At 41.7% G+C, this 16,406-nt stretch overlaps 1 protein-coding gene across 2 annotated transcripts in view; it reads right to left on the reverse strand.

The window, feature by feature from the left end:
- The window catches only part of LOC140211167 (protein SSUH2 homolog), a 76,812-nt gene extending 61,761 nt beyond the window's left edge, over window positions 1–15,051 (reverse strand). The window contains exons 1-2 of one of the 2 annotated variants that reach the window (XM_072280712.1): window positions 14,518–15,051; window positions 2,819–7,860 (exon numbers count right to left, since the gene is read on the reverse strand). In XM_072280712.1, coding sequence (XP_072136813.1) covers window positions 2,819–2,876 — 58 coding nt within the window. In that variant the 5' untranslated portion in view covers window positions 2,877–7,860; window positions 14,518–15,051. The remainder of the gene's footprint in view (window positions 1–2,818; window positions 7,861–14,517) is intronic. The other variant, XM_072280713.1, reaches the window with a different exon arrangement.
- Between the last annotated feature and the right edge of the window lie 1,355 nt (window positions 15,052–16,406).

The raw sequence follows: 16,406 nt of genomic DNA on the forward strand, positions 1-16,406 counted from the left end.
ACGAAGATTACATTTAATAGATAGTTGATCAAATGAGGAAAGACTATCTCCAACAAACAGATCCTGAAAACATTTAATACCTAGTCTATTCCACTCTTTAAAAACTACATCAGTCAAGGAAAGTTTAAAAAAATTATTAGAAAAAAATGGGACAAGAGAGTGAAAAACCAAATAACCCAAAGAATTTTCTAAATTGTAACCAAATCCTCAAAGAATGTTTAACTACATAATTATCAGTCAAATTACTTAAGGATAGAGGAATTGAAGAACCAAGAAGAGAAATTATAGAAAATTTATTAACAGGATTAACTTCCGAAGAAACCCAAACCAGACAGTCTTCACAATTAATATAATATAACCAAAACGTAAGGTAGCGTATATTGACTGCCCAGTAGTAAAACCTAAAATTGGGTAGGGCTAATCCCCCATTCTTTTCAGTTTTCTGAAGATGAACTTTGTTTAATCGGGGGGTTTTATTCTTCCATAAGTAAGAAGATATAATCCAGTCTAAAGAGTCAAAAAAGGATTTAGGAATAAAAACAGGTAAGGCTTGAAATAAATATAAAAATTTAGGCAAAATGTTCATTTTAATAGAATTGATACATCCAATCAGCGATAATGAAAGGGGAGACCAATTTGATAGTATCTTCTTACATACTCCAAAAGAGTGATAAAGTTTTCTTTAAAAAGAAATTTATAATTCCTAGTAATAGTTATACCCAAATAAGTAAATTGATTTCTTACAATTTTAAAGGAAGGTCAGAGTTGACTGATACCAAATTATTCAAAGGAAAAAGTTTACTCTTATGAAGTTTAAGTTTATATTCTGAGAACCGACTAAATCCAAAAAGTAAAGAAAGTACTGAGGGTGGAGAGGACTCCACATTAGAGATGTAGAGCAAAAGGTCATCAGCATAAAGCGACAACTTATGAGCGATACCCCTTCTTAAAATACCCGAGGTGTCAACGGATTCACGAAATGTGATGGCTAAAGTCTCTAAGGCCAAACCAAAAAGCAAAGGACTCAAAGGACATCCTTATCTGGTTCCACATTGGAGACTAAATGGTTTAGAACTCTGAGAGTTAGTAAGAACCTGTGCAGTGGGAGATAAATAAAGTAATTTAATCCATTGAGTAAAATTGGACCCAAAGTTAAATTTTTCTATTTTAAATAAATAATTCCAGTCAACCCAGTCAAAGGCTTTCTCAGCATCTAAAGAAATCACGCATTCCAAAGTTTCTTTAGAGGGAGAATAAATAACATTCAGTAAACGATGAATGTTAAAATAAGAATAAAGGTTTTTAATAAATCCAGTCTGGTCATCATAGATAATAGAAGTCAGAACGTTTTCCATCCTATGAGCCAAAAGTTTAGATAAAATTTTAGCATCAACATTAAGTAAAGAAATAGGTCTGTAGGAAGAGCAATCAGTTGGATCTTTATTCTTTTTGAGAATAAGTGAAATAGAGGCGTCATAAAAAGATTGCGGCAACCTGCCTAATTTGAAAGAGTCAGAAAGGACAGAAAGTAAGTGAGGAATAAGCAAAGGAGCAAAAGCCTTATAGAACTCTCCAGAAAATCCATCATGACCGGGAGCCTTCCCCGAACTCAGAGAATGGATAACCCGGGCAATTTCCTCAGGAAAAAAGGTTGATCTAACCATTTTCGATTAACCTCAGAAAGTGAGGGAATGTTTAAACGATCTAGAAAATTATTCATAGCAAAATTGGCTTTAGGGAAATCGGAGCTATACAGTTTAGAGTAAAATTCTCTAAAAGTATCGTTTATTTCTAATTGATCAGAAGTTATATCACCATTTGTTTTGGAGATTTCCTTAATTTAATGTTTAACTATTAATGTTTTAAGTTGATTAGCCAAAAGTTTTATCACCATGAACATAAAATTGATTTTTATCTTTTAAAAGTTGAGTTTCAACAGGGTAAGTTAAGAACAGATCATATTTAGTTTTAACTTCAACACGTCTTTTATGTAAGACGGGATCCTGATCAGAAGCATATTTTTGATCTAAATGTTTCAGCTGATTGGCTAAATCAGTTCTCTCCTTATTTGCTTTTTTCTTAATACTTGCTGTATAGGAAATAATTTGGCCTCTAATATAAGCCCTGAAAGCATCCCAAATAATAAGGCTAGAAGTGCCATCTAGTGTATCCTCTTCAAAGAAAAAAGTAACTTGACTCTCTAAAAAATTTTTAAAACTCTTATCTGATAGTAAAATTGGATTAAAATGCCAAAATCTGTTCGATCAAGAAACACCTTGAAGATTTAAAGATAAAAAGACGGGGGCATGATCTGAAACAGCAATTTCTTTATATTCACAGGATCGAACAGAGGGTATCAAATGATTATCGACAAAAAAAATCAATCCTGGAATGGGTATGATGAGCATGAGGAAAAAAGGAATATTCTCTACTTGTTGGGTATAAAAAATGCCAAACATCAATAATGGCACATTTCATTCGAAAAGATTGGATATAGGAGGCATATATACTAATATTCAATCGTTTTGAAGATGAACGGTCCAAAACAGGCTCAAGACAACAATTAAAATCACCTCCCAAGATTAAGGAATACAAATTTAAGTCTGGTAAAAAAGAAAAAGAACATTCAAAAAAGCTAGGATCATCTATATTCGGAGCATAGAACCGTAGAACACTACAGCACAGAAAACAGGCCATACGGCCCTTCTAGTCTGTGTGTTATCTAATTTCCCTGAGACTATAACGAACCGCCCATTGGGGTCAGACATTACATCATGTTGAACAAAGGCAACTGAATTGTCAATCAAAATCAAAGTACCTCTGGCCTTGGCTTGAAAGGAAGAATGAAAAGCGAGACCATCCCAAATCCCAGCCATTATCAATACTCTTCAGAGACTGTCCATCTGGTGTCAGTGATCGTGTAACCAGGACTTATAATATGCACCAGCTGCTTATATGGCCTTCCACCACCTGCTCCCATGGTTTCACGTGACCCTGATTGGGGGGCTGTGCAGATGCTACACCTTGCCCAAGGGTGACCTGCAGGCTCGTGGAGGGAAAGAGCGCCTCATACTTCCATTGGTAGAGACATACCTCCATCCCGTCACCCTCCCGAGTAAGTACATGCAAAAAAAAGGAAAAAACTCCATTTATGATATGCCCCATCTCTTTTGGCTCTGCACACGGATTACCATCCTGATCTTCCAGAGGACCAATATTGTCCATTGCAATCCTTTTGATCTTAACATATTGGTAGAATTTCATAGGATTCTCCTTCACCTTGTCTGCTAGACCAACTTCATACCTTCTTAATTTGGCCCTCCTGATTTCTTTCTTAAGTGTTCTCTTGCATTTCTTGTATTCCATTAGTACCTCATTTGTTCCTACCTTCCTATTTGTGCTATGCATCTCCTTTTTTTCAATCCTCAAAAACCAAGGTTTCCTAAATCATTTATGGTTGCCTTTTCCTCCGACAGGCACATACAAGCTTTGTACTCTCAAAGTTCACTTTTGAAAGCTTCCCATTTATCTAGTCCACATTTGCCAGAGAACAGTCTGTACCAATCCACACCTGCCAGATCCTTTTCTCATTTTAGAATCTCAACCCAAGGACCAAACCTATCCTTTTCCATAATTACTTTGAAACCAATGGCATTATGATAACTAGATGCAGAGTGTTCCCCTACATATTTATTGTGTACAATTCTGGTCACCTACCTATAGGAAAGACATCAATAGGGTGGCTATTTAGCCCACAGAGTCTGCCAGTTGTTGAAGCAATGCCAACAATGCCTGTCAGCCCCTCTCACATGTCCCCTCACCACCACTGTATGGAGTCTTGATGAGACCATACCTACAGTATCATCTACAGTTTTGATCTCACCCCGACTCTCCCGTTCCCCCACCCAGACTAGGGCTAACTTTCTCATGGTTTTACTGGAGAGAGTCACAAACGCTGCAAAGTTCACACGACTCCTGCATCCTGAGGTTTGGCCTGGTCTGCATGGTTCAGTGCCAATCGCAAATTGATGGTTTACTCTTTGCTGTTGATGAATTAGCATCTGAACTGAACAGTACAGCACAGGCCCCTTAGCCCACAATGGCTGCACCAAACATGATGCCAAATTAAACTAATCTCTGATGCCTGTACATAATCTGTAACCTTCTATTCCCTACATAGCCATATGTCTAACAGCCTTTTAAAAACCACTCTCATGTAAGTTTCCACTGCATCTGGTCACCTTATAGTAGGAAGGATGTGGAAGATTTGGAGAGGGTGCAGAAGAGGTTTACAGGGATACTGTCTGCATATTGACTTCAGGAGAAACGTGTCTTCTCTCCATCACATCACCATGACTCTACAGTTAGCACTATTTCAACATTCAGATTCCTAGGCAGCAATATTCTGCAGGATTTCATGTGGGAGAACCACGTCTCCTTCATTAACAAAAAGAGGACGTACTTCTTGCAGCAGTTGGTATAAATTTCGTAGTCCGCAGAACACACCGGTGCGATTCTAGACTGCCATCATAGGCAGCATCCTCACATCAGCCATTACTGTCCGGTTTGGCACAGCATCCTCTCACAGTGTACAAAAACTACAATGAACTATCAGGTCAGCAGAAAAGGTCACTGCTGCAGTCTACCACCACTGCGGGGGTGGTACATGTCCAGGGCAAGAAAAAGCATTTCAGACACTACCCACCCAGCAAACAGCCTTTTCCAAAAGCTCCCTTCTTGAAAGTGCTATAGAGCTATTAAAACAAAAACCTCTGAAAAGTTTCTTCCCTGATGCAGTTAATCTGACAAACTATTCCAGTTAGCCCCACCAACCTACTATTACCCCATCCCTGCACTGTACAGCAAACACTTTGAACTACTTATTATAATGTTGTTTACATTGTAAATACATGCTGGTATTTATGTATTTATCCTTGTATGTTTATATTCTAAATATGCACTTTAACTTCTAAGTTTATTTTTACATAATTCTTTATTCTTTATCATTGTTGAATGTCGTTGTAGTTGCATGTCTGGAACAGTCCTGGAAGATAGGGAGTTAGCAAATGTGTCACTGTTATGTAGGAATGGAGGACAAGTAAAAAAACTGGATTGAAAGACCAGTTGGTTTGATACCTGTTATCAGTTAAATGTTGGGACTTATCATTGAGATTGTAGACTCTGAGAAAATCATAATACACTTTTGCCACATTTATAGAATCTTTTGTGGTGAAGACAGCCACACGATAAATGTTTACAGCTGCAAGTGTTTCTTTAATTTCCATTTTAATTGTTCCTCTCATTCTGTCATGGTCTATACAAAATCCATATTTATTCCTGAAACTATACGCCCCTCCTTGTTGTACTGGTACACGAACTTCTACAACTAATGTTATGTTTCTTGTGAATTTGCTCTCTACCTTTTGAAAATCTGTTTTTGTTGGTACAGTAAGACCTCATATTATGAAATTGATGTGTTCCTGAAATCACCAGACTTTCCGAAATTTTGTTATGAAAGGCAATTTATATAAAGACTCTAATATTAAGGACATATAAGAAACTATTGCAAATGGATGAAAGAAAAATGGAGGGCTATGGAGGAGGGATCTTAGAGTAGTTTCAAAGGTCGGCTGAAGGGCTGTACTGTGTGCTGTAATGTTCTATGTTTTATTACATGGTAGGCAATGGCAAGTGGGAGGAGCTGAATTAATACCCTCGAATGGCCCATGAGACATGTAAACAAATATTGGGTCCACAGTGTTTAAGCATCTGGAGTTTGTTTATGCCAAAACTGTTGAACTTCTGTATTGTTTTTTTTGTTCACTTTGTAACAAAAAAAGAGGTTCCTGTACAGTCTGAGGTAATTATTCATATAGCCTTCTATTATGAGGTACTAAGTCGCAGCACTCAAACAAGCCCTTCAGCCCACCAGGCCTTGCCAACCACCAACTACCCCTGTTCACACTACTCTTATCTTTTCCCACTTTATTTTCGCCACATTCCTGAGATTCTACCTCTCACCTACACTCTTGGGATAATTTACAAAGACTAATTAACCTACCAACCCTGTGCCTTTGGGATGTGGGAGGAAGCCAGAATATCTGAAGGAAACCTAACACTACTATTTGCTTCCTTAACTACTGTAACATTTTATTTCTCAATGAATGCATGCTTGTTGAAAATTTTGAGACATTCCTTTAATCAGGAACGAGAGGACATGGGATTTGAAAGGGATCTGGGGGGAAAATCCACACAGGGGTTGTGATGTATAGAACAAGCTGCCTGTGGAAAGGACAAATGCAAATGCATTATTTAATAGACACTTGGACAGGGACATGGATAGGAAAGGTTTAGAGGGTATGGGTCAAAACACAGGCAAGTGATACTAGCTGAGGTAGACATCTTGGTCCAGGGGTTTCCAACCTTCTTTATGCCATGGATCCCCACCATGAACAGAGATCTCCAAGGACCCCGGGGGGGGGGGGGGAAACTCCTGTCTTGGTTCACACAATAGACCTGTACCTGCACTGAGTGACTATACTGAACTGTTCCATATTCTATTGGGAGACCCCTCATTCTAATCCTCCATTTTACCAGCCAATCTGCCCTTCATAAATTTTAGAATAAATCCTTATTCAAGTTTGCAGCACTAGTTTCTGCTCGCTTGTTATTTCCCTCAAATTTCCACTTGAGAATCCTTGCAAAAATCCACTCTTTGCAACCAAGACAAAACCTAAGATAATTTGAACCCACGTTGAAAATCAAAACACTGCAAAACTGAGCTGAAAGCATCAAAGTCCAGGGATACTCAGCAGGTTGGGCAGTAACTGTGGAGAGAGAAACGGTATTAATGTCTCAGGTCCACAGCCCTCATTAGAAGTGGGAAAGAGAAGAAATAAGCTAGTTCTAAGTTGCGGGAAAGATGGGTGGAGGGTGGACAGGGCAAAGGGAATGTCGCGGGTGGGGCAAAGCTGGGGTTTATAGTGTGGTGCTGACCTTTTAACCTATTCTAAGATCAATCTAAGCCAGGAGTTCCCAACCTGGAGTCCACAGACCCCTCTGTTAATGGTATTGGTCTATGGCATAAAAAAGGTTGGGAACCCCTAATCTAACCTTTCCCTCCTACATTACCCTCCATTTTTCCATCATTCATGTGCCTATTTAAGAGTTTCTTCAACACCCCTAATATATCTGCCTCTACCACCATTGTTGGTGCAGTGTAAAGAAGTTACCTCTGACATCTCTCCTATAGTTTGCACTAATCACCTTAAAGTTATGCCCCTTCGTAGTGGACATTTCTATCCAGGGAAAAAGTCTCTGGCTAACCACCCTTATTATCTTGTACAGTCCATCAAGTCACCTCTCACCTCCTCTGCTCCAAAGGGGAAAGCTCTAGCTTGCTCAACCTATCTTGATAAGACATGCCCTCTAGCCCAGGCAGCATCCTGGTATATTTCTTCTGCTCTCTCTAAAGCTTCCACATCCTTCCTATAATGAGGCAGCCAGAACTGAACACAATATTCCAAGTGTGGTCTAACCAGGGTTTTATAGAGCTGCAGCATTGCCTTGCGGCTCCTGAGTTCAATTTGCTGACTAATGAAGGCCAACACGCCATAACATCTTAAAAGCCCTATCAACTTGCATAGACATAAACCCCAAGGTCCCTCCATTCCTCCACCGTGCCAAGAATCCTGCCACTAACCTTGCATTCTGTCTTCAAATTCAACCTTCCAGGGTGAATTACTTCATATTTTTCCGGGTTGAACTCCATCTGCTATTACTCAGCCCAGTTCAGCATCCTATCAATGTTATCACAACTCTCCACACTATCCGCAATTCCACCAACCTCAGAACTGTTTGCTTAACAGAAAAATGGGAGCAATTAGAAAGATATATCAGTCAGAGGAACATGTTGAAGCAGTGAAATGCAGCCCAAAGCTGTTCCCGAACCTGAAAGAAAAAGAAGGCAGCTGAAAATCCTCAGTGGGTTATTCACCTGGACCAGTAATTCAACTTTCTCTCTCGACAGACGCTGCCCGGTTTGATGGGCATTTCCAATATACTACTTTTGGTTTCAGGTTCCAACAACTGCTCTGACCTGCTCTTATTAACCCAGTAACCAGACAGCCTTGTCACAGCAGAATAACCTCAGCAACCGCAGCCTCACCCTGTCAGAGGTGATCACCCTTTTTCTCTTTCTTAAGACCTGACCGTCGTAGTTGTCTCCATGATGTACAGCCCTTGAAAATCATTCTTTTAAAGTCTCCCGCGGTCAACTAATTAACATTTTGAGAAGTTTTTTTTCCTTATTTCATGATTGATTCTGCCTCTAGCAGGGACTGAGGAACTTCTTCCAATTCCCTGAGCCAAGATCATTCTCCTCTGCTCTCTTCCTGCTGCCTTGTATTATCAGGGTGATACAAACCACATCTGTGCCCCACCTTACTCCCCCATCCCCACCCCTCCTGTAACACCCATATAGTTCCTTTTTCATTTTGCTGGCCTTCCTAAATACCAGATAGAGTCATAGTTTATACAACATGGAGACAGGTCGATTGGCCCAAATGGTCCATGCCAACCAAGTTAGTCCCAGCCGCCGTGTTGTGGCCCATATTCCTCGAAACCTTTACTATCCACGTACCTGCCCAAGTGTTTTTTAAACATGTTAATTATATTTACCTTTACCACCTCCCGTGGCAGCTTGTTCCACATACCCACCACAGGCTGCCCTTCTCACTTTAAACCTGAAATGTGCTAGTTTTTGATTCCCTTTCCCAGGGAGGGAGAAAAAACGTGTCTGCATTCACTTTATCTATGACCCTCATGATTTAAAACACCTTTATAAGGTCACCACTCAGGTTCCGACACTCCTATGAATAAAATCCTAGCCTGTCCAACCTCTCCCTTTAACTCAGGCCCTTGAGTCCTGGAAACATTCTTGCAAATCTCCTTTGCTTACTCAGTATTCTCTGCTTACTGAAGCATGGATATGTTAAGATCCCTGTAGCTACTTCTGTCTAACTCTCATAATTGTTACCCAGACTGGCATAGAGTTAGAAGGAAGTGACTAAACCAAACACTCTGGTTTGGTTCTCTCTTTTTAACTCTACAAGAGCAATGGACAAACTTTTCATTGGGAGATTTCTTTCATGCAAGTGAAACTTAGTGACCAGGTACTGATATTCTTGGACCTATGGATGAACATACAAATGGTGGAGTTTATTAGAATGGTAGAATTTGATTTCTAATATTTCTAAGCTCTGATGAAACTGCTGACCTGAAACATTAAATGTGTTCCTATCTCCACAGATGCTGTCTGACCTGCTGAGTATTTTGAACATCTGCAATATTTGCTTTTCAAAATTTATTTATAACCTAGTGTTTGTTCAGACTGCTACCAAATAAGCAGCCAATAATCTTCCCTGTTGAAAATGCAAGATGGTGTTTCTTGTGGATCTATATAATTAACCTCATGATGTTTGAAATCATTTTGATCCATTCCTGGTCTCAGTTCCCCAGCTGCAGTTGTCCTGCCAGCTCACAGACCACAACTAACCCAACACCTGCTTTCAACACACACAAAAAGCTGGAGGAACTCAGCAGGCTAGGTAGCATCTATGAAAAAGAGAACAGTCAATGTTTCGGGCCGAAACCCTTCGGCAGGACTGGAGAAAAAACAAAGCTGAGGAGCAGATTTAAAAGGTGGTGGGGGAGGGGGAAGAAACACAAGGTGAAACCTGAAGGGGAAAGGATAAATTAAAGAGCTGTAATAGTAGGGGTCTGGGTAAGCACATGATCGAAGAGTTGGAGAGCAGCAGGCATCACAGAGTGGGAGCAATGAGAGAGGGTTTCCCTAACTCCCATCGAAGAGAAGATTTAAACTTCTTCAGGGTAGGCATCCCTGGAAGAGACTTCACAGTGTAGTAATCAAATCACAAACAAGAGAAAATCTGCAGATGTTGGAAATCCGAGCACGCCGACTGTACTCTTTTCAATAGAGGCGGCCAGGCCTTCAGCGTTTTGTGTGTGTTGCTCGGATTTCCAACACCTGCAGATTTTCTCGTTTGCCAGCATCTGCTTTAATGTTTACAATGGCCAAAGAGTGAACTGTTTAAAAACTTGTGTTTACTTGATAGTGTTTCCCTTCCCCCAATTTCTACATTCCCGGCTCCCACTTTCCCCACTCCCCTTCCTATCCACACAAACCCCGATTCTGAAAACCCTGGTTCTGTTTTTCTACATTTATTCAGTGAATTACAGTGGTCAGTGGAAGTATTATTGAGTTACAGAGGTCTATGGAAGTATTATTGAGTTACAGAGGTCTATGGAAGTATTAGTGAGTTACGTGGCCAATGGAAGTATTGGTGAGTTATGTGGTCAGTGAAATTATTAGTTAGTTACAGTGGTTAGTGGAAGTATTAGTGAGTTACAGTGGTCAGTGGAAGTATTAGTGAGTTACAGAGGTCTATGGAAGTATTAGTGAGTTACAGTGGCCAATGGAAGTATTGGTGAGTTATGTGGTCAGTGAAATTATTATTGAGTTACAGTGGTTAGAGGGAGTATTAGTGAGTTACAGTGGTCAGTGGAATTATTAGTAAATTACAGTGGCCAGTGGAAGTATTAGTGAATTACAGTGGCCAGTGGAATTACTTGTGAGTTACGTGGTCAGTGGAAGTATTAGTAAGTTACGTGGTCAGTGGAATTATTAGTGAGTTACAGTGGCCAATGGAAGTATTAGGGAACACCGAACACAAGGAGAGATACTACTGGACTTAAGGAGAATCAATAAAGGGGACACTCAGTCCATTGGATCTGTACAGTCCCATCAGTCCCATTTGTCCCCTCTTTCTCTAGAATCTCTTGTGAACATCCAATTCCCTTTCAGTTGTTCTGATCTGCTTTCTGGCCTCCCTTTGCCAGTGAGTTCTGGACCATAACCAGCTGGTGCATTTTCATCCTGTACTTTTGGCCCCCAAACCTGTCCCTCTTTGACACTACAGCAGCCGATGGGAGGTCTCTCTCACTGTAATCCCCTACAGAAATTCCAACACAGCACAAGGAGCCTCTCAAGCTCACCGTTGTAAATGCTGGGAATACAGAAGACCAGGATTGTTAATTGTAATTTATCTTAATTATTCTCCACACTTGTAATTTTCAACTTCTGTCTCACTCCAGAAGCTCCAAACAAGCATTTGACAGTGTGAATGATAATGTTGATCGGTAAAGTGAAGGAGCTGCTTATTAAGCTCAGGAAGCAGGGTGGATTACATACGTACTGAGGGAGATGGTCGAGAATGTTGGATTGGGGTGTAGATTGTTAATTTTTCTTGTAGTTTAATTTGTTTGTACCTTTATATAATGAGATTCCTGAACCAGCGTAGATAACTTCACTCATCTTACAGCTTCACTTTCAAGAATGCCACAACTCATGTTCTCAGTGTTACTTACTTACTTATTTTGAAATTTGCAGTGTGTCTTTTACACTTTGGCTGGTTGTCATTCTTTGTGTGTAGTTTTTCATTGATTCCATTGTATTTCTCTGTTCTACTGTGATTGTCCACAAGAAAATTTAACTCAGGGTAGTATATGGTGACTTTGATAATAAACTTACTTTGAACTTTGAACTATAAACACCAATACACAGGTAATTGTTCAGTGAATTTCCAGTAATTACCTTACAATTGGGTCTGTACTTTTCTGGAAACTTTCAGGTGTCATGAACCTGGCTATTTCATATGTTTATTGTTATCACTGGAATTTTGTTATCGCTAGTTTGAATATGAAATGACCACACTGCTTTTTCCTTTGTTCTTTTCTTCATTCTCCTCTTTCTTGTTTGTTTTCTGGTCTTGTAACACTTAATAAAACAATCGTAAGCAACACCTTTCATGCCTCATGCTCGAATTCCAAAGAGATTTTGGATCGCAAAAGCATCAGGATCCAACAAGTTCCTTGGTCTAAATATTAACAAAAAGGTTATCCTTGTCCAACTGCAGTAAAGCACACCAATGTCTCTGCTTCCTCAGAAGGCTAAGGAAATTCAGCATGTCATGATGACCCTCACCAACTTTTAACTATGCACCCTATTCAGATGCATCATAGCTTGGTATGGCAACTGCTCTGCCCTAGAAGGAAGAAACCGTAGAGAGTTGTGAGCACAGCTCAGTCCATTATGAAAACCAGCCTCCCCTCCAATGACTCTGTCTACACTTCCTGTTGCCTTGGGGCAGCAGCCAACATAATCAAAGACCTACTCCACCATGATCTCTTTTCCACCATCCCAGACATCTCACCCTGCAAAAACTCATTTCAGGGAGGTAGAACCATCAGTTTGCAGGAGACTCCCGGAACTTCCAGGAGAGGTGGGATGTCTGCCATCCCATCAGGCAGCCTGAAAGCATGTCTCACCAGACTCGGGGGCACTGTTATTCAGTGGATCTCTCATACGCTAAAGATCTTCCAATCTACTTGCCATGCCCCTTGTACTTTGGTTACCAGCACCACACATTCTCTGTAACTGCAACACCACTTCCCCTCACACCTTTAGGAGGCCAGAGCAGGAAGTGCAGGTGCCCTGTGAGAGATATTTAAAATGTTCTTAGCCTCAGGTGAAGTGCCAGAGGACTGGGGGAGCACTAATGGTTTTCCATTGATCAAAAAAAGGCTCTAAGAATAAGATGGGAAATTATAGGCCGTGAGTTTGACATCTGGGGTGGGTAAATTATTGCAAATAAGGGGCCAGATACATAAACATTTGGATAGACAGAGCCTGATTAGAGATAGTCAATATGGCTTTGTGTATGGTAGGTCATGCCTCACCAATCCTATAGAGGTTTTCACAGAGGTTATCAGGAAAGTTGATGATGGTAGTGAGATAAACTAGATCAGCAAATTTGAAGATGGCATCAAGACTGGGGCCACAGCAGATAGCGAGGAAGGCTATGAAAACTTGCAAGGGATCTGGGCCAGCTGGAAAAATGGGCTGAAAAAAGGCAGATGGAATTTAATGCAGACAAGTGTGAAGTGTTGCACTTTGGGAAGACAAATCAGGGTGCAAATGATAGGGCACTGAGGAGTGTGATAGAACAGAGGGATCTGGGGAATACATATCCATAATTCCTTCAAAGTGACATCACAGGTAGATAGGGTCATAACGAGAGCTTTTGGCAAGAGTTGGGATATTATGTTTAAGTTGTATAAGACCTTGGTGAGGGTAAGTTTGGTACTGTGTGCAGTTCTGGTCACCTATCAACAGGAAAGATATCAATTTGGCTGAAAGAGTACGGAGAAAATTTCCAAGGATGCTGCCAGGACGTGAAGACCTGAGTTACAGGGAAAGGTTGAAGAGTTTCGGACTTCATTCCCTGGAACGTAGGAAAATGAGAGGACATTTGATACAGGTATACAAAATTATGGGGGTATAGATTGGGTGAATACAGGCAAGTTTTTTTTCCCCACTGAGGTTGGCTGCGGCTACTACTAGAGGTCATAGGTTAAGGGTGAAGGATTAAGTATTTAAGAGAACCTGAGGGGGAAACTTAGAACATGGTGTGAGTGGGGAATGCATTGCCGGCGGGAGTGGTGGAGATTCAATTTAAACATTGAAGAGAAATTTGGACGAGTACATGGATGGGAGGGATATGGTTCGATGGGAATGGGCAGAGTAACTGTTTGGCATTATCCCGATGGTTCCAAGGGCCTGTTTCTGGGCTGTAGTACTCTATAACTCTATGGCACATTCTGCACTCTTTTGTTTTCACTAGCTCCGCGTACTTCTGAATGCCATGACCTATCGGGCGGCATGCAACAAAAGTTTTTCAGTGTTTCCATGCACGTGACAATAAGCCAATAAAAAAATAACATTACCGACAGCAAAACCGCATTATCCACGTTACTAACTGCTTCCAAGTTTAAGTCCACTGTGTGAAGATGGAGGCGCAGATCAACTTGTTAGCTACCCTCGCTCGTATCTAGGCTGATAACAACTGGTACAGCGAACTTCATTAAAAGTTGCTTATTTATTTATCTTTATGTCATCGTACGTTTAACAGTGGTTTTATGTTTTTAAATTAGTAAATATATTGTTAGATTTTAATAAAACATGATCTAGTGTTTTTAAAATCCCAATCGGTCTGCAGTTGGAACAGCAGTGAAATGTGATCCTGACCCTGAGAGAGCGCACGCCCACAGCAGCTGAAGTAAGGCGGCTTGTCAATGAATCAAAACTCATCTAAAACACAACTTGCTTCTAATTCCGTCTGCCTCTCTCGTCCTTTCAGCCTCTTGTTTATTTTCGTCTCTCTCTCACTCTCCCTCTCCCTCTCCCGGTCTCACAAGCCCTGCCCCTCCCTCTCCCTCCCTCTCTCTCTCTCTTTCACATTCTTTCTGTCCCCACAGCTGGCTCTATCATCAAAAACTGAACAATAACTTATTTTACTACCGTTTTTTGTTTGTACCGAGGATCTAATCCGATTTACACGCCACTCTGTAAGGCAAGGGAACTTTTTCCCGACTTACCAGTTTGGGAGTGAATGGAATCCATCGGGAAAATGCGGCAGCGTGTACCGAAAACAGCGCTAATCTCTCACGCAGGAAACTGGACTGAGAACTCGTTCTGTTGATTCCTGTCAAATCTTCACCGGTTGCACCACTTACTTCCAAGATATGCAAGCACATGACTCCCCGAGCCGATCCCAGTCACACACGGCATGCCCACATCCCCCGAACCGCCGCGGGGCAGTCTCCGGACTGGGGAGCTCTTTTGGGAAATGGAAATTCCCCTTCAGGAGGCTGGCTGGGTGGGGTGGGGTGGGGTGGGTTACTGGATTCCTCTGCCTAGAGAGAGGGTGGGCAGGCCCGACCCAGGAGGCGCTGGGGGGGGGAGGGGAAATGTGGGGATTAGTCTCCGGAGAACGCGCTGAAAATGGGAAGGCGGGCTGCGGGCTGCGCGCATCTGGCGCGGGTTTAATGGAGAGACAAGATGCTGGAATCAGGAACAACAAACAAGACAGTCCGGCAGCGTGTACGGAGAGAAAAATGGTCAGTCAACTTCTAGGGCGGAGACTGAAACAGAGAGGCAAGACAGCCCGTATAAAGAGGTGTAGGGATGGGGTGGAGCAAGAATTGGGTGGATCCAGGTGAGGAAGGGTGATTGGAGGGATTCAGCGGGCCAGACAGCGTCTGTGGAGGGAGTACATCCCCTCCATCTTTCAGTCCAGATGAAGGGTCTCGAGCCCAAGTATGCACTATCCATTTTCCATGTTTGCTGTGACAGATTCCAGCATCGGTAGACTCTTGTGTCTCCCAGAAGGCACAATGGAGATAGTGACCAGTGGGAAAGAGGTGGTATTAGCCACTAAATCTGGGAGGTGATAGGTGGTGGAGACCATATCATCTCCCACCCAGCTTTCTATACCGACTTCATTCCACACTTCTGTGTCTGACAACAGACTTTCTACATGAGTGCCTTTTCTCCTCAACCCTGCCACAGTCAACAGGGCTCTTGGCCACACCAACATTTTCCTGCATTTCACCTGTTTCTCCTCTCCACCCAGCCTGAGCAAAGACAACAAAGAAGGCGCCAGCATCGTTACTTTCTAAGGATATTTGGCAGGTTGCCTGTGATTGCCGATCAGGGTTCAATTCCCATCACTGCCCGTATGAAGTTGGCCCTGTGACCTTGTTGGTTTTCTCAGGTGGTCCGGTTTCGTCCCACATTCCAGAGACCCTCAGGTTAGGGTCAGTGAGTTGTGGGCACGCTATGTTGGCACTGGAAGCACGGTGACACTTGTGGGCTGCCCAGCACGATCCTCGCTGATTTGATTTGACACAAACAACACATTTCACTGTATGTTTCAATGTTTTGATGCACATGTGACAAATAAAAGGTATTATTTAATCTTTAAAAACTAATCCTTGAGTGCTCTAACAAACTTCTACAAGTTGAAATTATCCTGACTAGTTGCATCACAGCCAGGTACGTGGACTCCAATGCAAAGAGTGCGAAAGGCCGCAGAGAATAACGGGCACAGCTCAGTCCATCACGAGCCCAGCACTGACAACTGCAGACCCCTCACAGTGCCAGGGACTGATCGTGTTTTTTTTTCAACAGTGTTTTATTTTACAGCCTTTTTCTCCATTATCTTGTAATATTTATTTATTTATGTATCGGTTTTGCTTATTTTTAGAGATACAGTGCGGAACAAGCCCTTTTAGCCCAACAAGCCAACCACCCAGCAACCCGCCCGGCAACCACCCAGCAACCCGCTAATCTAATCACAGGAAAACTTACAATGACCAATTAATCTACCAACTGGTATGTCTTTGGACCATGAGGGGAAATTGGAGCACCCGGAGGAAACTCACATGGTCCTTACTGATGGTGCCAGAACTGAACTCGGAAATGC

This window comes from Mobula birostris, chromosome 16 (assembly GCF_030028105.1).
Source record: "Mobula birostris isolate sMobBir1 chromosome 16, sMobBir1.hap1, whole genome shotgun sequence".
Lineage (NCBI taxonomy): Eukaryota > Metazoa > Chordata > Chondrichthyes > Myliobatiformes > Myliobatidae > Mobula > Mobula birostris.